Genomic DNA, 25,703 nt, shown 5'->3' on the forward strand with positions numbered 1-25,703 from the left:
GCCAATGCCTTCAGAGTAGCTTGGGCTTCTTCCTTCAGTACCATTGGTTCCTGATCATATGCCGCCTCTTGAAATGGCTGAATATCAACTAATTCTTTTTGGTATAATGCCTCTATGTATTCCTTCCATCTTCTTTTGATGCTTCCTGTGTCATTTAATATTTTCCCCATAGAATCCTTCACTATTGCAACTCAAGGCTTGAAGTTTTTCTTAAGTTCTTTCAGCATTAGAAATGCCGAGCGTGTTCTTTCCTTTTGGTTTTCCACCTCCAGCTCTTTGCACATGTCATTATAATATTTTACTTTGTCTTCTCAAGAGGCCCTTTGAAATCTTCTTTTCAGTTCTTTTACTTCATCAATTCTTCCTTTTGCTTTAGCTGCTTGACGCTCAAGAACAAGTTTCAGAGTCTCCTCTGATATCCATCTTGGTCTTTTCTGTCAGTCTGTCGTACTGTGGGGGCTTGCGTGTTGCTGTGATGCTGGAAGCTATGCCACCAGTATTCAGATTCCAGCAGGGTCACCCATGGAGGATAGGTTTCAGCTGAGCTTCCAGACTAAGACAGACGAGGAAGAAGGACCCGGCAGTATACTTCTGAAAAACATTAGCCAGTGAAAACCTTATGAATTGCAGCAGAACATTGTCTGATATAGTGCTGGAAGATGAGCCCCCCAGGTTGGAAGGCACTCAAAAGATGACTGGGGAAGAGCTGTCTTCTCAAAGTAGAGTCGACCTTAATGACGTGGATGGAGTAAAGCTTTCAGGACCTTCATTTGCTGATGTGGCATGACTCAAAATGAGAAGCAACAGCTGCAAACATCCGTTAATAATCGGAACCTGGAGTGCATGAAGTATGAATCTAGGAAAATTGGAAATCGTCAGAAATGAAATGGAACACATAAACATCAATATCCTCACCATTAGTGAGCTGAAATGGACTGGTATTGGCCATTTTGAATCATACAATCTACGATGGTCTACTATGCTGGGAATGACAACTTGAAGAGGAATGGTGTTGCATTCATCTTCAAAAAGAACATTTTGAGATCTATACTGAAGTACAATGCTGTCAGTGCTAGGATAATATCCATACGCCTACAAGGAACACCAGTTAATACGACTAGTATTCAAATCTACGCACCAACCACTAGGGCCAAAGATGAAGAAATAGAAGATCTTTATCAGCTGCTGCAGTCTGAAATTGATGGAACATGCAATCAAGATGTATTGATAATTACTGGCAATTGGAATGCAAAAGTTGGAAACAAAGAAGAAGGATCAGTAGTTGGAAGATATGGCCTTGGCAATAGAAACAATGCTGGAGATCGAATGATAGAATTTTGCAAGACCAACAGCTTCTTCACTGCAAACACTTTCTTTCACCAACATAAACGGTGACTATACACGGGGACCTCACCAGAAGGAACACACAGAAATCAAATTGACTATATTTGTGGAAAGAGACAATGGAAAAGCTCAATATCATCAGTCAGAACAAGGCCAGGGGCCCACTGTGGGGAAGACCATCAATTGGTCATATGCAAGTTCAAGCTGAAACTGAAGAAAATCAGAGCAAGTCCACGAGAGCCAAAATATGACCTTCAGTATAAAAACCCACCCAAATTTAGAGACCATCTCAAAAATAGATTTGACACATTGAACACTAGTGATCGAAGACCACATGAGTTGTAGAATGACATCAAGGACATCATACTTGAAGAAAGCAAGAGGTCACTGAAAAGAAAGAAAAGACGAAGATGGATGTCAGAGGAGACTGTGAAACTTGCTCTTGAGCATCCCTACTGATAGAATGTCCAAAGTATGTGAGACAAGTCTCACCATCCTTGCTTCTAGGGAGCATTCAGGTTGTATTTCTTCTAAGACATTTATTCGTTCTTCTGGCAGTCCATGGTATAGTGAATATTCTTCACCAACACTGTAATTCGAAGGAACCAATTCTTTTTTGGTCTTCCTTATTCATTGTTCAGCTTTTGCATGCATATGAGGTGAATGCAAATACCACAGCTAGGGTCAGGCACATCTTAAGCCTTAAAATGATTTAGCTGGGAAAAAAAATCCACATCAATCAGAATAACACATGATAGTATAACACACAGTCAATAACTAAAGAGTATTGTCTGGATACTAAACACAGAAGGAATCTGGAAGAAAAGAGAGGGTGATGAGAGGGAAGTAACTTTACTTAGGTAGATTGTCCTCTATGGGTTTTAAGAGTCCCCAGAGTGTGATGAGAAGAAGAGAACTTCAAGGAACCCCTCCTACTCCTCCCTACTCCTGCTTCCCAAAGTACCACAGGAAATTGCTTTTTATTAACATTCAATTCTTTACATTCATCTAACATTGACTGGGTACCTACTCTACGTGCAAGGCAGAAAGACAAAGAAAAATGTGATAAAACTTATGCTATGGTATTTATAGTCTAATAGGGGACTGTCTTAGTCACCTAGTGCTGCTATAAGAGAAATACGACAAGTGGATGGCTTTAACAGAAGCTTATTCTCTCAAAGTCTAGTAGGCTAGAAGTCCAAATTCAGGGCATTAGCTCCAGGGGAAGGTTTTCTGTCTGTGTCAGCTCTGGAGGAAGGTCCTTGTCATCAATCTTCCACTGGTTGAGGAGCTTCTCAGCACAAGGACCCTGGATCCAAATGACACATGCTTCTGGCTCTACTTTCTTCGTGGTATGAGGTCCCCATGTTTCTCTGCTTGCTTCTCTCTTTTACATCTCAAAAGAAATTGGTTTAAGATACAACCTAATCCTATAGATTGGGTCCTGGCCCATTAACATAACTGCTACAAATCTCACCTCATTAAAATCATAGAAGTAGAATTGACAACACATAGAAAAATCACATCAGATGACAAAATGGTGGATAACCACACAATACTGGGTATCATGGACTGGCCAAGTTGACACACATTTTTGGGGGACACATTCAATCTCTAACAGGAACCAAAACCAAAAAAACCAAACCTGTTGCTGTCAAGTTGATTCTAACTCACAGTGACCTTATAGGACAGAGTGGAACTGCCCCATAGGGTTTCCTAGGCTATAGTTTATGGTACCAGATTGCTACATCTTTCTCCTCAGGAGTGGCTGGTGGGTTTGAACTGCTGATCTTTCAGTTAGCAGCCAAGCACTTAACTACTGTGCCACCAGGGCTCCTTAATGGGGGACAGTGTCATATAAATACTTGACAGTAGCACATGCCAGAATATATAAAGGTGGCTGCAAGTGGTACACAAAATGGCAAACAAATATAGCAAAACGAGACTAAGGAGGACTTGGGGCGGACTCTGACAGGTGGGCCTGGGCAGTGAAAGGGCACTGTAGGTGGAGGGCTCACCAGGAGAAGAGGCACAGGGACAGGAAAGTGCCCAGCTCTATTAAAGACTAGAACACAGGATTATAGTGTCGCCCCGTCTTAGTCATCTAGTGCTGCTATAAAATACCAAAAATGTATGGCTTTAACAAAGAGAAATTTATTCTCTCACAGTCTAGGAGGCTAGAAGTCCAAATTCAGGGTGTCAGCTTCAGGGGAAGGCTTTCTTTCTCTGTCCACTCTGGGGGAAGATCCTTGTCATCAGTCTTCCCTGGTCGAAAAGCTTCTCAGAGCAGAGACCTCAAGGTGAAAGGGCACGCTATTCTCCTGGCTATTTCTTGGGGGTAGGATGTCCCCCTGTCTCTCTGCTCACTTCTCTCTTTTATATCTCAAAAGAGATTGACTTAAGACACAACCCAGTCTTGTAGATTGGGTCTTGCCTCATTAAGGTAACTGCCACTAATCCCACCTCGTTAATATCATAGAGGGAGGGTTTACAACACAAGGGAAAATCACATCAGATGACAAAATGGTGTACAACCACCCAATACTGGGAATCATGGCCCAGCCAAGTTGATACACATTTTGAGAGGACACAATTCAATCCATGACACTCCCCTTTCCTAGGCCTCTTTATACTTTTAGAAAGCCAAATTTTGTCTTTCTTTGCTTTTCTCCCCTGTGGTCCATTTATTTGCTCTCTGAGCCCCTGTGGCTAGCAAAGGGCCTGGTGTAGTGTAAATACCCTAGAAGTATTTCATCAAAGATGCAAGGAAGGGAAAGGAAGGAATAAATGAACAAACTAATAGCCAAAGGAAGAGAGGAGGAGGGTAGCAGGAGGAAATGTTGAAACATAATTTCAGACCCTGAAGAACACTTGGCCTCATCTCCTCGCTAACCTCTGAACCCTGAAAACCCATTAAGATGGCTCTCTATTAAGCTGAAGATATAAAGTGTAAAATGAAAGTAAATTGCTACCAAAAGAAAGAAACCTTTGGCTCTTTTTAAAGAACCTGTTTATTTTCATACATTTACTTTCCTACATTGTATTTGTCACTTTAAATTATATACTCTCTCTGAAAGATGGCTAGTGGTGGAGGAACACAAGAATTGATGCTTCTGGCTTGAGAGCCACTACCAGGAAGGATGTGCCCTTTATAATACATACACACAAGCCATAGGTTTGCAAATGATTTTATATTTTGCTCAGTAGCCAAAAGAGGCAAAGAATGAGAATAAAAACAAATGTGTTTTAGCAACATCAAGTCCAACTTTTCCATCTTCCCCATAAGAAGAATGTATATTATGAAACTCTAGGACTCTAAAAACCTCACCCAGTACAATCCCTGAGCTGGGAATTTATGAATTATTTTGGCTAGAGACAAAAGTTCTCCAATCCTTCCATATTACTCAGATGTCCATTGCAAAATGGGGGCCTGGAGGATCACATTTTTCTTTAAAACCACTCATACGAAGAGTAGTTTCTGATCCTCTTCCTGACAGCAGCAAAATGGGCTGCATAACTGAAGGAAAGAGGGTCTCGCTCACAGGATCACACATGCCATTTTAGAGTTGAAGGCAACCCTGGACATCCATTCAACAAATATTTACTGAGTACTCACACTGTTTCAGGTACTTCCCAACTGACTTCATAGATGGGTAAACTAAATCACACAGAAACCAAACACCTAGTCCAATGTCACACAGCTAGAAAGTGGTGGGGCCAACTTTCAAATTCAGTCATTTGATAAAAATAAAAGTGACAACGCACAAAATTGGACAAAGATTGCTTAGAGGCAATGAAATGCACTGATTTGAGTGTTGGGTTCCCATAACATGTGACTATTCCCCACTAGGCAAGGATCTGTATCTTGACCAGCGAGTCCTATCGCAAAGCCCAAAGTAGGGATTGGCTCTTCAGTAATTTGAGGTTGGCCCAGGTGTTGATGGCTCAGTGGTAGAATTCTTGCCTTCCACGCAGGAGACCCAGGTTGGACTCCCAGCCAATTCGCCTCCTGTGTTGCTACCACTTGTCTGTCATTGGGGGCTTGTGTGTTGCTATGATGCTGAACAGGTTTTGGTGGAGCTTTCAAACTAAGGCAGATTAGGCAGAAAGGCCTGGCAATCTACTTTTGAAAATTAGCCTGTGAAAACCCTATGAATCACAATGGTCTAGTGAGTTTTGTTCCCTTGTGCATGCAGTGACCATGAGTTGGGGCCGATTCAATGGCAGCTAACAACAAAAACATGTAGTTATGTGCTTAGGCTGATGATCACATACGAATATGATTTACGTCGAGTTCCACAGTTATTCTTTTTGTTTCCAGGTGAAGCATCCATCCCCTCAAGGAAGCAATTCTGGTATCTCTTTCTTTGCTCTTAATATCCAGTGTTCCTTTCAATCAGGTAGTCAATCAACCCATCTCTCTCTTTCTCTCTCTGGCTGAAACTAAGCAAAACAGCTTGGGTTAACCGAACTCCTTTATTCTATTGCTTCACCTGGGCCTAAAGAGAGCAAACAATAAAATTCAAGTAGTAATTAGGAAGCCTTGTTTGGGGGAAGGGAAATGAGAATGATATATGCTGAGTTGAAGGTAGAAACTTAAACTCTATAGAAAAATTTGAATGATTTGGGGGTGGGTCTCAGAGAATTTGCATAAACCACTCTAGATTCACTAGGGCACTAATCTGGTCATTCACTGAAAACCCGGAGGCTTAAAAGGTCATATTTATAGGCTTAAAGTACTAATGAACTGGAAAAAATGTCAGAAATCTTTTTGCCCATTTACCACTTTGAGCAAGGCTGATCTTGACCAATACTGGACAATTGTATAAAAACCAAGCCCGTTTCTCTTAAGTCGATTCTGACTCATGGCGGCCCCGTGTGTGTCAAAGTAGAACCATGCTCTATAGGGTTTTCAATGGCTGATTTTTCAGGAGTAGACTGCCAGGCTTTTCTTCTGAGGAACCTCTGGGTGGATTCGAACCTCCAACCTTTTGGTTATCAGCCAAGCATGTTAACCATTTGCACCACAAAGGGACTCCAGACAACTATATACTGCCCAGAAAAGTTATTCCTGTAGCTCACAGTACCGGGGACAATCACCACTAATATGTCCCAACATGCTGGTGTCCACGACTTCTCTCCCACACTGTAGACTGGGTCATTTTATAGAAAACAGAACAAGGAATTTTAATATAATAGGGTCACTATGAGTCAGGATCAACTCAAGAGCAGCGTTTTTTTTAATAATAAAAAAAATATCTTTCTTTTCTTCATTACCCCAACCTTTAAATTCCCAGGGAGCTGGAGACAAACTTCATCGTTTCACTATGATACCCTACCAGAGAGCAGCAATCTGACACTAGCTGTACATTACAGTCACTTGAAGAGATTTTTAAAAAAAAAATTACTGATGGCAGAGCTCCAACCATAGAGGTTCTAACTTAATTGGTCTTCAGTGCAATCCAGATATTAGTAATTTTTAAAAATCTTTCTAGTTAATTCTAAAGGGCAGCTAGTATTAAGATCCACTTCTATAGAGGCATTATCTATTTATAGAACATGAAGAAATTCTCTTGATTCTTAAAATATCTTGCAAACGACAATCAGAAAAAAACAGGGCTAAATTAATAATCTGGTAAACTCCTGAGTGGAGATGCTTGTCCCTTAGGCTTTATATCCTAAAAAATATCCTAACATAAAGTAGGTGTTTAACAAATATTTACTGAACAACCAAATGAACAAAAAGAAATAAAAACTTCAGAGGGGCGAGTGAACTAACCAAATAAGGAATTTTTAAATAAACAGTAAAAGACAACCCAGAGTTACAGATTCCCAATATAGTCAATAAAGGTTATGGACACCAAACATATTTCCAACATCTTTATCCCAACAAACTGGTTTATGGGATAAATCAGATCATAAATTGGACCTAAATATTCAGTCATTGGTCTTAGTGTGTTCTCCTTGCCAGAGGAGATCAGGTCTTGGAACAAAACACCCTTCTAAGATGTATGGCCTGGAATATTAGAAGTCCCACGAATACATGTAGACTAGGTTTTAACCCAAAAAGTAAAAGGAACTCTTAAACATATGTCCCCAAAATGTGCAACCTCCTGTAACACAATGAAAAGGCCACCTCATATAAATGACACGAGTAGTCAGACCCACTTTGAACTTGTATATCTTTCTTTTAAACAAAAACTCAAACATTTCCAAGGAAAACAAAGCTGATAACATACAACACTAGACAAAGAATAACAGATAAATCCTGCATTGGGGCTCACTTGAGCTGAAAGTTCTAAAACCACTTAAAACAAGTCCTGTGAACCTTAATGGGATGTTATGACAAAGAGAATGTCTGATGCTCTTTATTTACCAAAGGAGATCTGTTCCACAATTTTCATTCCATATTAAAAAAGAGAAAACACAGGGGTAAAAATTCTATGTTTTAAAACTTACAAAGTGATATGAAGTAGTGAAAGAGAAAGCCAGGGAGATACAAGTATTCTGGGAATCTTTAATTCAACAATAGTAATACAATAATCCCAAGGTAAAGAAAACTGAATTTTGATTGGGGAAGGATGACACTTGGGGTTCCTTCTGGGTAAGCAAGCCTGATCAGTATCCATAGAGAGCCCTTTGCCATAGTGAGTGTGATGGTTAATTTTATGTGTTAACTTGACTAAGCTACAACTTGGCACCACAGCCTAGCCAAGTTCAAACACTAGTCTGGATGCCACAGATGAAGTAATTGCATGTGATTAAATCAGTTGGCCCAAAGAGAAAAAGACTGTTGTTGTTGTTGTTAAGTGCCGTCCAGGCAGTTCTGACTCAGAATGAAACACTGCCTGGTCCTGCGCCATCCTCCCAATCGTTGTTATGTTTGAGCACAGTGTTACAGCCACTGTGTCAATCCATCTTGTTAAGGGTCTTCCTCTTTTTCACTGATCCTCTACTTTACCAAGCATGATGTCCTCTAGAGACTGGTCCCTCCTGATAACACATCCAAATTATGTGAGATGAAGTCTCTCCATCTTCACTTCCAAGGAGCACTCTGGCTGTATTTCTTCTAAACAGACTTGTTCGTTCTTCTGGTCGTCCATGGCGTATTCAATATGCTTTGCCAACACCGTAATTCAAAGGGATCCACTCTTCTTCAGCCTTCCTTATTCATTGTCCAGCTTTTGCATGCATGTAAGGCGACTGAAAATATTATGGCTTGAGTCAGGCGTACTTTAGTCCTCAAAGCGACACCTTTGCTTTTTAACATTTTAAAGAGGTCTCTTGCAGCAGATTTGCCTAATGCAATATGTTTGATTTCCTGACTGCTGCTTCCATGGGCATTGATTGTGGATCTAAGTAAAATGAAATCCTTGACAACGTCAATCTTTTCTCCATTTATCATGATGTTGCTTATTGGTTAGTTGCGAGGATTTTTGTTTTCTTTATGTTGAGGTGTAATCCATACTGAAGGCTGTGGCTTTTGGTCTTCATCAGTAAGTGCTTCAAGTCCCCTTCGTATAAGTAGGTGTGCCTTAGCCTATCAGTTGAAGGCGTTAAGAGCAAAAAGGGAGCTTTCCCTATGGGGTGTTCCACCTCCAGACTATAAATAGATATCTTGCCAGGACTCCTCCACAGTTCTTGTCACCTGACCCATGAATTTTGGGACACAAGATTGCAGGAATCTTTCCTGTTGCCTATGGATTTTAGGACACAAGGCAGTGGGAATCTTCAGCCTGTCAGCTGACCTATGGATTTTGGACTTGTCTGGCCCCCATAATTGCATGAGTCAATTTCTTAAAATCTCTCTCACTCTCTATGTATGCATAAAATATACGCATATATAAATATAAACACGTAGTAGATATACACATATATGTATGTATATGTATATATGTTTGTGTGTTTGCCTGCCTGCCTGCCTATCCATCTACTTCTGTTTCTTTAGAGAATCCTAAGACAGCTAGTTCTCCATAACAGCAGCTTTCAAACTTTTTTGAAATGATACATTTTTTCTATCACAGCTCAGTACACACAGGCATATATCCTTAGGTATACCTAACAAATATCCTATATAGTAGGTGTTCAATAAATCTTTATTGAATGAATGAAAATAAATAAAACCTTCAGAAGAGAGAGTGAACTAACAAATAAGGAATTTTTAACTAAACAGTAAAAGACAGCCTAGAGTTACAGAGTCCCAATATGGTCAGTAAAGGTTATGGACACCAAACATATTTCCAACCATCTTTATTCCAACAAACTGGTCTGTGGAATAAATCAGACCATAAATTGGTCCCAAACATTGTCATTGGCCTTACTGCATTCTTCTCCCCAAAGGAGATCAGATCTTGGAACAAAACACTCTTCTAAGATATAAAAAAAATATATGACCTGGAATATTAGAAGTTCTGGTAATACATTTAGACTAGGTTTTAACCCAAAAAGTAAAAGGAACTCTTAAACATATGTCCCCAAAATGTGCAACCTCCTGTAACACAATGTAAAGGCTACCTCATATAAATGACTTAAGTGGTCAGATCCACTCCGAAGTTGTATATCTTTCTTTTAAACAAAAACTCAAACATTTCCAAGGAAAACAAAGCTGATAACATACAACACTAGATGAAGAATAACAGATAAATCTTTCTTTGGGGCTCACTTGAGCTGAAGTTCTAAAAACTCTTAAAACTAGTCCTGTGAGCCTTAATGGGATGTTATGACAGAGAGAAGATGCCTATAAAATTGTTTTTTTGTTTGTTTAAACAGTTTTTCAGAATACAAACCTAGCATTAAGGTCTTTTTCCTTTTTTTGTATTTATGATTATTTGGTGTAGAAATTGGTTGCTAACTAAAGCATACATTAGTGTAATCGTCAATATTTTATGGAATAAAAACCATGTTTGCAATAAAAAAAATCAGAGAACTTACCTTACTTTCATTTATGAAATACAAAATTTAGAATCATCTTCCCCAATCCTATAGGATAAGATTCCCCAAGGCTATTTATTTTAATTTTTCTGTGCTTATATTGGTAGTATTCTGGTAGCTATACCCCTTCGGAATAATACCATGACCTTACTTTTTGTAGATACCCTCACAGTGTCATGATTTTACCTCGTGTTCACCTAGTAATTTTATTCAACTTTTAAAAATGCTGTTATCTTTCATAAGCAGGCTTTTTTTTTTTTCTGTTTGGAGATATACGAAGCAAACAAGCCCTTCATTTAATCAGTTAGGATTTAACAAAATATTCATACTATGAATCTATTATTCCATTCTATAAACCTATTTTGAATTTGAAGATTCATTTGGTATTTCAGAAAGTTACGAAGTCATAAATACTAAAAAACCAAACCTGTTGCCGTCAAGTCCATTCTGACTTACAGCAACCCTACAGGACAGAGTAGAACTGCCCCATGGGGCTTCCAAGCAAAGGCTGGTAGATTCGAACTGTTGACCTTTTGTTAGCAGCCTAACACTTAACTCCTGTGTCACCAGGACTCCAAGAAAGTCATAAAGGACCTTTAAATCTTCTTTAGCCATCACACTTAAGAGCATTTAGGCCTCTGACTCATCGTCATCTCAAATGAGCTACAGTTTGCACCTTTGGCCCCAGTCTTGGCATAAACCTAACGCAGTGGTACACATGATGTTACATACACACTATTATTAAGTGCATTATGCATCTGGAACTCCTTATGGGCAAAACCAAAATAACTGGCTGAGGACAAATCTAGGGCTCTCAGAGATAGATCCTTAGCATCAAATAAAAAGACGATTAAGTAATTTAGGTTGAAGAAGGATAGTTCCCACTAAACAGCCACATCAGTAGGACAAGAACATAAATGCATTCACTAGAAACATTATCTCAGTTTTTTTTTAGTGGGAAGGATGAAAGATTTAAGAGAGAAGAAGGTTCTGGAGCCAGCTAGTACACTGCTTACTGAATTCACTTGAAGTAAGAGACCAAAGCACAAATAGGTACAGTCTTGTTTTTAGCCAATAGAAACAGAAAACTCATGTGCACCACTAGCTGTTGCTAGACAGCAACATTCGGATTACAGTTACTCAGCGAGACTTAACACAATCTTACAGCAATTAGTAAGGGTTATAGAAAATTTTTACACATGTCTTCCTTTATTGCTCAAACTAGGGCTGCAGGCAAGGGCAATTATCAGTGCTCTAAAATCAGAAATTGGCAAAATCAAGCACTGCTTACTTTTTCCCTGTCTCAGAGAAAAGATCAGGGAAAAACCGAGGAAAGGCTTCTTCTTAGTAACTACCCAGATAGGACTTTTTCCCTGGCATCAATCCTTGCTCAGTGACAATGCAGACTTTTAGAATGTATATATAACATGCTGTATTAATATGCAATGTTAACATATATAAAATATTTATAATTGGGATTGTCTATATTTTACTTTTGCTCTGCATTTGCTAATTTTTTTTCCCATAACTTTCACAGAGAATATCCTCTACTCTAGAGGTTAACTAAGCCTACCCATAAACTCTTAGTCCAACATAATTAAGGCCCCAAACTCTGGGTAATATAGCTCCCTTTACAGCTCTCTCATAATGGGAATACAATAATTATTAATTGATAGGATTAAAAAATGTCAGAGCTGGAAGCGACATAAACATTCATACACCGGGTCTGGAAATCTGGTCTGCAGGTTAATTTACTAGGTGAGTGGATTTATTTGGACTGACTTTGAATGCTTACCATTAGACTACTGTATACATTCCAGATACCTATTGAGACTCTAAGGACATATACATTCAAAACCTCTGATGTCTTCTAAAAGTATAAGGTGATTGAACTCAGTTCAGATGCCTAAGTCTGGAGTGGAGACGTGACAAAGAACTTTGGTTCATTAAGAATGAATAAGAAGGTCACAGAAGACCATCCATGGTAGATAGCAAAAACGGTTCCAATTCTTTACCCTTCACCTTTTCTGTGTAACATTTTTGCTCTCTTACTCTGACCCTGAGTGTGGCCATGTGACTTTCTTTGACCAATTGGATTTGCTCTGGTCAACAGGATACAAGCAGATAAGACACAATCAGAGACTTGAAGTGGGCAAGTGGGCTTCCCACGCTGGGGCTTGCTCTCTCTTGCACCTCTGTCATTATCATGAAAACTTGCCTAAGATGGCCTGCTGGAGGATGAAGGACACATGGAAGAGAGCTGAGCTGTTCAAGTTGGCCCAGATGAAGCTAGCCTAGATCAGCCAACAGCTATCTAACCCAGTAATGTGATCAAGCCTAGTCAAGATATCAGAGCCATCTAGCCAAACAACAATCACTTATTTTGTATTCCAGCAAAGTTTAGTGGCTGTTTGCCATGCAGCATTATTGTGACACTAGGTAACTGATGCACAAATCTGAGCTTCCACTAGAGCTAAGGATCTAAGGAGAGTAACAGGAAAGATTCTAGCTGGTACTAAAAGGTAATGGTGTTGGATGTTGAGGGCAAAAACTTGAAATCATTTAATATCAAATAGATTTTAAGTCTTGAAATTGTACATAAATCTCATAAAGTATCTGTTCCCAAGTTAAGAGACGCAAGTAAGCTAAATCCAGCCTGGGAATAGCTCTAGGACCATATTTAAGTAATGATTTAGTTATAGTTAAGTATTAATGAGAAAAATGTTTGATTGTATTTCATTTGTCTTGCTTTAACTGCACTTGGTTTTCATAAGTACACTTATAATTTAATATTTCTTACTGCTTAAAGTTATCTATCTTAATGAAAATAAAAATTTTATATACAAGAATGTAATTGAAGAGTAAGTTTAATGCCAGGTATCCCTATTAACTCTGACTGCTGAAAGCTTAGCTTTTTGAAACATGAGACTGTAACCCAGGGATTGCTGTTAATACTGAAAGGAGATCTTGATTGCAAGAAAAATACCAAGAAAACAAGCAGGCTCTATAAAGATCGGTTTTATATTGTCCAGAGCAAAAGAGAAAGAAGAAAACCAAAGGCTCAGAGAAGAAACTAGTCTACAAGACTAAAAGTGTACACGAACCATGGCCTCACATACCCTTAGATCAGAAGAACTAGATGGTGCCCAGTTACTGCTAACGACCGTTCTGATCAGGGCCACAATAGATGGATCCTGACAGAAGGGGAGAAAAATGTGGAACAGAACTCAAATTTTTAAAAAGTCCAGACCTGCTGGACGAATTAAGACTAGAGAACTCCCTGAGACTACCGTCCTGAGATACTCCACAAGCCTTGAACCAGGAGTACTCCCAGAGGGCACCTTTTAGCTAAATAACAGACTGACTCATAAATAAAGAGTATTACCAGTGAGTACTGAACATCTTTTAAAAAATCACCTATATGAGACCAAATGGTTTACAACTACTCTAAAGCAAAGATGAAAGGGTAAGGGGACAGAGAAACTAAAGTACTGGAAACAAAACATCCAGAAATAATGAAAATGTTAAGACATTGTAAAAAACGTAACCAATGTCTCTAAACAATTTGTGTAGAAATGGGACCTTTATTTGCCGTGTAAACTTTCACTGAAAACATAATATTATTAAAAAAACAAATAGATATTCCTAGGTGCTTGGCGACTTAAAAGATGATAAAGGTCACTATGCTTTCATTCTAAGATGCTAAGCAAATGGGTTCAAATCACACAGACAGAAGGTTAGAAGTCATCAAAAATGAGTGCTTGATGCTCTTTATTTACCAAAGGAGGCATGCTCCACAATTTTCATTCCATAAAAAAAAAAAGAAAACATGGGGGTAAAAATTCTGTGTTATAAAACTTACACGTGATATGAAGTGGCAAAAGAGAAAGGCAAGGAGACACAAGTATTCCGGGAATCTTTAATTCAACAATAATAATACAATAATCCCAAGGTAAAGAAAGCTTAGTTTTGATTGTGGAAGGGTGACACTTGGGGTCCCTCCTGGGTGAGCAAGCGTGATCAAGTCCCCGGAGAGCCCTTTGCCATAGTGAGTGTGATGGTTAATTTTGTGTCAACTTGACTAGGCTACAACTGGGCACCATAGCCTAGCCAAGTTCAAACTCTAGTCAAACACCAGTCTGGGTGCCACAGATGAAGTAACTGCATGGGATTAGATCAGTTGGCCTTAAGTGAAGCAGATTAAAAAAAAAAAAGTGAAGCAGGTGAGCCTCAGTCAATGAGCTGACAGCCTTAAGGGCAAAACATGGAGCTTGCCCTACAGGGCATTCTGTCTCCAGACTATAAATAGACATCTTGCCAGACTTCCTACACAGTTCTTGTTGCCTGACCTAGGGATTTGGGGACATAAGACTGTAAGAATCTTCCCTGTTGCCTATGGATTTGGGGATACAAGATAACAGGAATCTCTAGCCTATCACAGATTTTGGACCTGCCAGGACCTCCCATAATCATATGAACCAATTCCTTAAAATCTCTCCCACTCTATACATTCACAAAATACATGCATATAAATACATATACACATATTATATATACACATACATGTATGTATGTATGTATCTATCTATCTAGTTCTGTTTTTCTACAGACACCTAAGACAGTAAGTTCTCTATAACTTCAACTTTCAAACATTTTTGAAATGATACATATTTTCTATCACAACCCGGGACACACATGAAATATATAAAGCTGAAATAAAAGTTTCACAAGTCGATAACTATTCTTACTACTATTACCTCATAGCCTATTCCATTTCATTTTTTAAAATAATGACTGTGGCTCACTGAATCGGTTTTACCAAACACTAATGGGTCATGATCCTCAGTTTGAAAAATACCACACACATAAAAGTCTTAGATCACGAAGAAGCTATCCAAGCTATTTAATGATAGCATGTTTTGTAGCTAGATTATCAAATGCTTTTCTAAAATACAAGTGTTACTTGACATAAGAGCCAAGTCATTTTAAAAGTCACTATTGCAGCATCTCTGTATATTCAGTGGCATCACATGCCGATGTGATACCCTCCCGATGTCTGCATTCAGTTATTCCCTGCGGATCTTTAAGTTGCTTTTGGAAGGCAGATTTTCTAGAATCAATATGCCTCCAGAGACAATAACACAGCCTTACTTTTGTTTCTTTCTTCTTTTTTGTAAATCTGTAGCTGGGAGGTTTAACTCATTAAGGCACTGAGCTAGTGAGCTAGTCAGGTCGTATCATATGATGTTGTTCCCTGAAAACCCACTGTGATTACAGAATGCACGGCTGAGCCAATTTGTTGTTTCAAGAGGAACCCTGGTGGTACAGTGGTTAAGAGATCAGTGGCTAACCAAAATGTCGGCAGTTCGAATCCACCAGTGACTCCTTGGAAACCCTACAGGGCAGTTCAGTTCTACTCTGTCCTATAGTGTCACTATGAGTTGGAACCCACTTGACGGCACTGGGCTTTGTTTTTTGGTGTCTCAGGAGGATCGGAATCAGTATAGCTCAACATAAACTCACCTCCTAACATAACTCTTACTGAGGAACGGGCTCAAAACATATGTAGGGCACATATAATTATCTTCATTATTGAAAGTAACCTATTTCACAGAACTTTATGTTTACCCTGTGAAGAGTCCTTTTATGGTTAAAAAAAAAAAAGTGCTTTTCATTATTTACCCAGATTGCCCCAGCACTCAATGATGGTGGCAAGTTTCAATTTGCTAAAGAATGACTGTATTTCTAGAAGAGCATAGAATATACCCATGTGTATAATGTATTTTTATAATGTATTAGTTCATATTAAGCACCAGAAAATAAAGACACACAATAATATTTCTTTATGTTCTTGCCAGATCTAGAAATGCCACCTGTTTGGAGAATTTTTTCTTCAAATCCCTAAGGGATGGGTGGGTTCCCCTGACATCTTCTCTATTTTTTTAGCTTCCTATCCAACCTAAAATGAGTTACTGCATATATTTTTCAATATTAGAAAGTCAAATAGGGACATATTTTCTCAAGGTTTATAATTTTTTTAATTTAAATTTTACTTTTCCAACTCACTAATACTAGAAGACAAAAGCTATCTTCTAGAATACTCTCAATAAAATTCTAGTAACTGGAGTCTTAGTTTACTGGGTGATAAAGTGGCATTTTTGAATTTCACATAGCATCAATATTTGATTATTTACTGAATGATAAACTTTTATTTGTGATTTGATTTATTTGCTTCTTAGTCTCTTGCTCAGTAAACTACCCTACCACATTGTAATACTGACATCACTGAGACAATACAGAAGATCCCGTATGTATCTTACTAGCTTTATGTGACATATTTTCATTCATCTCTACAGATTATTCAAGCATGCTAGTTTGAGAGGACTTGATGACAGGAACATACCAAATTTGTACACTTTGGCTTTGTTGGTATCTGTTTATTATCAGTTATGCCTCACAGTACTATTATCACATAACATCATATATTGCAGATTTAGGATGTTTTTGATATCTCACATTAAAAGAGCAGTTAATTTATAAGGAGGAAAGGTCTAGGCTTTCTTTCGTATCAGGTCTGGAATCTGGTTTGATATGAAGCTGGGTTCAAAAGAGGACAGACACACTTGTTGGTGGATGCAATACAACAGACCCACCTTCAGTGAAGACCCAGATACCAGAATGACCAAATACTAGAATTTATCTAGTATCTTGCAGATTATAACTTCTGGCCATGCTTTCCAGGGTTACACTGGTTCCACTGGGAAGAAACATTTATTGAGCTCCTAATATATGCCAAACCCTGTGGAGGCCTTGGTGAAACAGAAAGAAATAAGACCCAGACTCTGCTTTCAATAAACTCTCACTCTATTAGATAAGTTAATATCCTGCTACTTTCTGCTGTTTATGAAAATTCTAGAAGAATCAGCAGATGCATATTTTTTCTTCTTCTATTTCATGTTTTATTATATACAGTGATTTTGATCAAACCTCTTGCTCCGTATAACACTTTTCACCATCAAATAAAATCTTTCATTAAAAAATATTACCATGGAACTTTATATTTTATAGTTTGCAGACAAACCTAGTCATAGACCACACAGCTAAAGAAGTACTTTTGAATTATTAAAATTATATTAAAAAAGACTTTCCATTCTAAGGCCTTTTCCTTTTAGCTTTGACACTGTTAGTCACCCTTCCCTCCACCGTCATCATCCCTCCCACCATTCATGTTCCAATTCCTGCTGCAGTTTCTATTCTTAAAAACCTCTTCACATTCAAAATTTATCACTCACTGACCTTAGGGAACTTCAGCCATTACAACATCTACAAAACTAAACCAACATATCATTCATTTGCAAAGCACTTGATAACACTGGAAATCCATCATAAACTCAGTGTGCCCAGAATACATCATCACTGTTGCTATTATGGTCACCATAATTGTTAAGGCAATTAGTTAGTTAAAGACACTAACTTCATTTCTAATAAAAAAATCTTCCTTTCACATGTAGCTGAAGCAAGAAAGGCCTGGCAAACTACTTCTGAGAAACCAGCCATTAAAAGCCTTATAGAGTACAGTTCTACTCTCACACACATGAGGTTGCCATGAGTTGGAGTCAACTCAACAGCAACTGAATATCACATAAGAGTATATAAATGTCTATCTGGGGATGGACATTAAAAAAAAAAAAAAATTCCTTTCCTTCACCTGGATGTGGGAACAACAAAATGTTCTTCATAACCCTAACCACAAAAATACACCTCTCGAACTTGCTACCTCCAGGCCTCACCAAAGACCTCCAGTGCCTGCTGAACTTACTTGCTACTGAGGCAGCGTCTCAGGGAGTAGGAAGCCCCTCCACCGCAGGTGCGCGAGCACTCGCTCCATGGACCCCAGGCGTCCCACAGGCCATCCCGGTCCTCCTCGGAGCGCGCTGTCCTGGAGCTCTGTGAGAAATGAAAGGGTGGTCAGCACCCTGAAATATGCATCCTACAATGTGGGCAGCTGGTATGACTATACCTGGTGCTCTCCTGGGGATGAAACATGCATTAGATTCTCAGATTCCTTTCAATTAGAGAATGTGTACATGTCGCTTCGTGGTACCATGGTGCCTTGCATGTTGCTATGATACTGGAAGCTATGCCGCCAGTATTTCAAACACCAGCAGGGTCATCCATGGTGGACAGGTTTCAGCAGAGCTTCCAGACTAAGACAGAGTAGAAAGAAGGGCCTGGTGATACGCTTTCAAAAATTAAAACACACACACAAACACCCATTGGCGCCTGCAGCCAGCGGGTTCAAAATATAGACCTTTAGGTTGGCAGCCTAGCACTTAACCACTGTGCCACGAGAGCTCCTTTATAAAAAAATTTGCCAAAAATTAGAAAATCCTATGGGTCAAACAGAATATTGTCTGATACAGTGCTGGAAGACGAGCCCTCTAGGTTGGAAGGCATTCAAGATGCACAGGCACAACATGGACTCAAACATACCAATGATTGTGAAGATGATGCATGTGATTGTTAAGGCTGTGTGTCAGTTTGGCTCAGTCATGATTCTCAGAGTTTTGGCAGCCGTATAATGTGATCACTTCCCTGTTGAGCTTTGATATGTGATCACCCCCGTGATGGGATCTGCTGTAAGTAGCCAATCAGCTGAAAGGGAGTTTTCTTGGGTATGTGGCCTACATCTGAATATAAGCAGATGTTCTGGCAAGGCTTGGGGGCTTTTGCTGGTTCTGGATCCTGCAGCAGGTTCCTGTTTGTCTGACCTCTGATTCTTGGGACTTGAGCTAGCAACTTACCTGCGGTCTTGCCTGCCAATCTTGGGATTCGTCCATCTTCACAGCCTGTGAGCAAGAGCCCTGCTCTCCAAACTGCCAACCTTGGGGTTACTAGACCCTGTGGCTACGTGGATCAGGAGAAGCCTCTATCCTGATCCATGGACTTGGGATGTTCCAGCCTCTACAACCACGTGAGCCATTTCCTTGATATTAATCTCTCTCTATATAAATATTTATACACTTTACTGGTTTTGCTTCTCTAGAGAACCCAGCCCAAAACAGTGCAGGACTGAGCAATGTTTCATTTTGCTGTCCATGGGGTTATGCAAGGAGTCCGCATGAGCTGAAGGCAACTCGATGGAAACTAACAACAACAACATGCGTTTGGGAGAGGGATATTTGAGTGTAAGGCTCCTGGCTAATGACGGCTGGAAGCCAAGAGATTACACTAATGGAAAAAATGGAAAAGGGGGCCAGCAATAAGTATCTGGATTAGAGGAAGATGAACAGAAGTCACAAGTCTGCCAGGCTGCATGAGTCTACTCTTCGTCTCTTTGTGAAGAGAGGCTACTCCTCGAGAAGTTCCTGCTCTGGGAAGCTTGACATGTGCACATCAGCACTACTTTCCAAAATTTAACAACATTTTATACAACTGACAACTGTTTTTAATGAAGTTATTTCATTCTCAGTTTTCAGATCTGTTCAATGGAATAACTGCACGAAGTAACTTGACTAACACAGCGATTGTCTCTAGACAGATTCATTTACTACTTGCACGTTTCCTAATGAAATCTGCATCCACTGTGAGGATAAATGTTGTTGTGTAACATTCTCAATGTTGTGTTTCTCATTTAAAACAAATACAAAGTTTGTGCTACAGTAAATACAGCAGGCTGTGTAGTTAGAGACTGTGTCTAGTTTGCATATGAATTCTGTTTTTTATTAACAATGTGTCCTTGAACAAGTAACTTACTGCCTCCTTATGCCCCAATTTACCATTTTATAAAATGGGGAAAATATAATCATGCCACTACACACACACACACACACACACACTACACAGGTATACAGGAGGATTAGCTAAAGAACTTAGCCCAGGACAAACGCCAGAGTAAAGCACTCAGTGAGTATTAATGAAAATTATTATGTTATAATAAATTGAGGATATACTACATATGTAGGTATACAGTTCTACAAATAGTTAGTGTAAATTGTGGCCAAGTCTTTCACTGAATAAACCAAATGAGATATACAAACATTACAGATGGCATCTTCTCATATCAATCACAGATACACATATGACAGACCTTGAAATTTCTATACTATAGTTGGGAAAACCAAATTGTAAAGCAAGTGTGCATCTTAAGCAATGTGACAGTTTTATCTTCAGTTTTATCCATGAAAAGGGGTAAAACTGAAGCATGGGTGGTGTGGAATCTCGAGTGGACCTGGGCTCTCGAGGTGACGGGAAAATGGTCTCTTAAGAAGGTTGTAAGAACTTGACATGATGTAAGGAGAGTGACCAGCACACAGTCAACTCTACAAATGCTAGCTATGATTATTATGACTGTTATTTTTACTTTTTCATGTCCCACCTAGTTATGCTTAGGGTTGTATCATCCAGGGAGGAGGGGCCCCCGAAAAAAAAAAATCTTCTCACTCCCAGAAAACTATTTTGCAGTAGTGCAATCCTTTATAATCCTTTATCATTTCTCTATAGATCTACTGCTATGGGGCTCCATTGTCAAACGGAGTGCTTCTTGGAACTTTTACAACCTGTGGAACTTCAGTCAGAAACCTGACCTCAGGGTTTTCTAATTGGTGCGTGCTTTATTTAGATTGTGAGAAAAACATTTGAAAGGGGAGGTGGGGGTAGCACAGTGGTTAAAAGCAGGGACTATGGACCTACTCAGCCTGGGGTGGAATACTGGCTCACAGCTTTCTAGCTGTATAATCTTGGGCACATATATAACCTTTTTATGCCTCTGTTTTCTCATCGAACAATGAGTATAATAACATTTCCTACATCACTGTGTCATTGTGAGGATTAAAAGAGGTTATATATAAAAAGTACATAAACCAAACCAAACACCAGTTGCTGTTCAGTTGACCCTGAGTCATGGCACCCCATGTATATCAGGGTAGAGCTGTGCCCCATAGGGTTTTCAACAGTTGTGATCTTTTGGAAGTAGATGGCCAAGGCTTTCTCTTGAAGTGTCTCTGGGCAGATCCAAGCTGCCAGCCTCACAGTTAGTAGTTGACTGCTTAACCATTTGTACGACTCCTGGACTCCAAAAAAGCACATAAGGCCTAAATAATAAACACTACATAAAACACTAGAAACTCTGGTGGCATAGTGGTTAAGAGCTATGGCTGCTAACCAAAAGGTCAGCAGTTTGAATCCACCAGGTGCTCCTTGGAAACTCTATGGGGCAGTGCTACTCTGTTCTTTAGGGTTGCTATGAGTCGGAATCGACTTGACAGCAGTGGGTTGTTTGTTATATATACACTGGCTAAGGTGCCCTGGTGGTGCAATGGTTAATTGCTAGGCTGCTAACCAAAATGTTGGTTGTTCAAATCCACCCAGGAGCTATCCGGAAGAAAGACCTGGCGATCTGCTCCCGTACAGATTACAGCCTAGGAAACCCAATGGGGTAGTTCTACTCTGTCACATGGGGTCACAATGAGTCAAAAACAGACTCAGTGGCACCTAACAACAACAACAACAAGGCATTTGATGCTATTATTATGATTATCAACAGTAACATTATTTAAAAAAAAGCAGAACCTCCCAGCCACCTGCCATATTGCATCTGCCTGGTGATGCAACCTGCCAGCACTTTTAGGTTCCTATAAAATACGACACTGAATGGCTAATGGAAACACATTGGTAACCCCAAAGCCTGTCTTTCCTAAAGGAAGTATTTATTGTGCTCCGAAGCCTGGTTTTCAGGATTAATAAAGTCAACTTCTAATCACTACAATATGGGGTACTCTCTTTCCAGAGTTTAATTAAATAGGAAGGGAGAAAAGACCCTTTGCCACTGATAGGCCATATTCCGAAACCTCTTCTCCATAAGCCCATTAAAGCCATTCCTCAGATTTTTAAAAGTTTATTGAGAACCTCTCAACTCCCTTCTTTTTTGCTCTGTGTGGCTGGAAGATTGGACTGTTGGGCGAAGTGCAGTATTTGCCTGATGCAATAACTATTTGTGTGACAAACATTTGTACAATGCAATTTTCCTCATTTCACTCAAATTAAAAGTGACTGAAACAAAAACCAGCATCACAAATGCTAGCATTCGTGCAGTAATTAAAATGAGAGATGAACGATTACAAACTATGATGACATCTCATTACTACAACTGCAAAGATCAAACACATTCAAAATCACACATGCTGCGTTCCCACGTGAACTCCACTCTCACGTGAGGTAAGAAAGCCAGAAAGCCAAATCCTTGGGGGATTTCCCTCTGGCTGCTTGCTGGGTTGAGACAGTCATGAAATAATAAGTACTTGTGATTTTGTTTTTCCAGAAAAATAAATAGTTTCAAACTCTGCACTACGGTTGGCTGACATCTTACACGTGCCTTGTCTGAAGCGGCACTAAAGAGGCTGTCAGGTGAGGTTTGGCTGACTAAACACACCTCATCACAAGTGACAAGTTTCAGCACAACTAGATACAGTAAGCGCCCACATTTCTCCGAAGGAGATCACACACTGACTGAGAAGCAGGACACGAGCCTATTTCTCAAACTGGAACAAACTCCAAGTCTTCCTTTAACGAGTGGCGTAACCATAATTCATTGCAACTGGGTCCATGTTTAATGTTAAAGGAAAGTGATTCTCCTCCTGTTTAATTGTGCCAGATTCTTACATCTATCACCAGAAATGTCATTTCAGCACTGCCTCACAGGCCGTTTAAACTCTCCAAGTATTTGTTTATTGCAGTTTCTAAGTGCACTTTCAATGGAAACAAATTTTGTGTCTGGTCCAGGTGGAGCTCATGCTTACTTTTCTCATACTTTGAGATGTGCATTCCCCTTGACTTTAAACCATAAACTTCATATTGCATGAAGGGAAACTGAGGGAGAAGAAAAATAAGAAGTAGACAAAGGGTCGGCCTATGCACTTCATATGCAGTCATTACCAGTCTGTCAGTGGAGGCTTTCATGTTGTTATGATGCTGAACAGGTTTTGGCAGAACTTCCAGACTAAGACAGACTAGGAAGAAAGGCCTGGTGACCTACTTTGGAGAATCAGCCAAGAAAATCCTATGAACTGCCGATTTTGGGATTAGCTTAGGTCTGGGCAATATTTCGTTCTGTTGTACATGGGGTGGCCAGGAGTCAGGAGCTGACTTGATGGCAGCTAACAGTAACAACCCCCCACGCATCTGTCAGCTTGTTGTACTGTGGGGGCCTGCATGTTGCTGTGATGTTGGAAGCTATGCCACTGGTATTCAAATACTAGCAGGTTCAACCATGGCAGATAGCTTTCAGCTGAGCCTCCAGATTAAGCCAGATTAGGAAGAAGGACCCAGTGGTCTACTTCTGAAAAAAATTAGTCAGTGAAAACCTTATGAATAGCACTGGAACATTGTCTGATATAGTGTCAGATGATGAGCCCCCCAGGATGGAAGGCACTCAAAATACGACTGGGGAAGGGTGACCTTAATGATGTGGATGGAGTCAAGTTTTTGGGACATTCATTTGCTGATGTGGCATGACTCAAAATGAGAAAAAACAGCTGCAAACATCCATTAATAATGGGAATGTGGAATGTACGAAGTATGAATCTAGGAAAATTGGAAGTAATCAAAAATGAAATAGAATGCATAAACATTGATATCTTAGGCATTAGTAAGCTGAAATGGACTGGCATTGGCCATTTTGAATCATACAATCTACTATGGTCTGCAGCTTGAAATTAATCAAACATGCAATCAGGATGTATTGATAATTACTGGTGATTGGAATTCAAAAGTTGGAAACAAAGCAGAAGGATAGGTAGTTGGAAAATACGGCCTTGGTGACAGAAATGATGCTGAAGATCACATGATAGAATTTTGCAAGAGCAACGACTTCTTCATTGCAAATACACCTTTTTTCACCAACATAAATGACGACTATACACGTGGACCCTGCCAGATGGAATACACAGGAATCAAATATATCTGTGGAAAGAGACGATGGAAAAGCTCAATATCATCAGTCAGAACAAGTCCAGGGGCTGACTGTGGAACAGACCATCAGTTGGTCATATGCAAGTTTAAGTTGAAACTGAAGAAAATTGGAACAAGTCCACAAGAGCCAAAGTATGACCTTGAATATATTCCACCTGAATTTAAAGACCATCTCAAGAATAGATTTGACATGTCAAACACTAATGACCGAAGACCAGATGAGTCGTGGAATGACAACAAGGACATCATATATGAAGAAAGCAAGAGGTCATTAAAAAGACAAGAAAGAAATGAAAGACCAAAATGGATGTCAGAAGAGACTCTGAAACTTGCTCTTTAATATCAAGTAGCTAAAGCAAAAGGAAGAAATAATGAGGTAAAAGAGCTGAACAGAAGATTTCAAAGGGCAGCTTAAGAAGACAAAGTGAAGTATTATAATGACATGTGTAAAAGCCTGGAGATAGAAAACCAAAAGGGAAGAACACGCTGAGCATTTCTCAAGCTGAAAGAACCGAAGAAAAAATTCAAGCCTCAAGTTGCAATACTGAAGGATTCTACCAGGAAAATTATTAAACGACACAGGAAGCATCAAAAGAAGATGGAAGGACTACACAGTCACTATACCAAAAAGAACTGGTCAATGTTTAAGCACTTCAGGAGGTAGCGTACGATCAGGAACCGACGACACTGAAGAAAACAGTCCAAGCTGCACTGAATGCACTGGCTAAAAACAAGGAATTGACGGAATATTAATTGAGATGTTTCAACAATAAGATGTAGTGCTGGAAGTGCTCACTCATCTATGCCAAGAAATTTGGAAGATAGCTACCTGGCCAACTGACTGCAAGAGATCCATATTTATGCCTATTCTCAAGAAAGGTGATCCAATCAAATGCGGAATTATCAAACAATATCGTTACTATCACACACAAGTAAAATTTTGCTGAAGACCACTCAAAAGTGGCTGCAGCAGTATATCAACAAGGACTGTCAGAAATTCAGGCTGGATTCAGAAGAGGATGTAGAGCCAGCGATATCACTGCTGATGTCAGATAGACTCTGGCTGAAAGCAGAGAATACCAGAGGATGTTTACCTGTGTTTTATCGACTATGCAAAGGCATTCGACTGTTTGGATTATAACAAATCTTGGATAATATTACGAAGAATTCCAGAAACATTTAATTGTGCTCATAATGAACCTGTACATAGATCAAGAGGCAGTTGTTCGAACAGAATGATGGATACTGTGTGGTTTAAAGTCAGGAAAGGTGTGCATTAGGGTATCCTTTCAGTGGAGCCTGACCCAAGCCATGGTGTTTTCAATCGCCTCTTATGCATGCGAAAGCTAGACAATAAATAAGGAAGACTGAAGGAGAATTGATGCCTTTGGACTGTGGTGCTGGCGAAGAATATTGAATATACCATGGCCTGCCAAAAGAATGAACAAATCTTTCTTGGA

The 25,703-nt window shown here is 39.5% G+C and overlaps 1 protein-coding gene across 1 annotated transcript in view; it reads right to left on the reverse strand.

Annotated features, from left to right (window-relative positions):
• The window catches only part of ADAMTSL1 (ADAMTS like 1), a 389,822-nt gene that overhangs the window by 331,520 nt on the left and 32,599 nt on the right, over positions 1-25,703 (reverse strand). Inside the window, exon 2 of the mRNA XM_064290455.1 lies at positions 18,095-18,222. Within this exon, the coding sequence (XP_064146525.1) occupies positions 18,095-18,222 (128 nt within the window). The remainder of the gene's footprint in view (positions 1-18,094; positions 18,223-25,703) is intronic.

This window comes from Loxodonta africana, chromosome 9, assembly GCF_030014295.1.
Source record: "Loxodonta africana isolate mLoxAfr1 chromosome 9, mLoxAfr1.hap2, whole genome shotgun sequence".
NCBI lineage: Eukaryota > Metazoa > Chordata > Mammalia > Proboscidea > Elephantidae > Loxodonta > Loxodonta africana.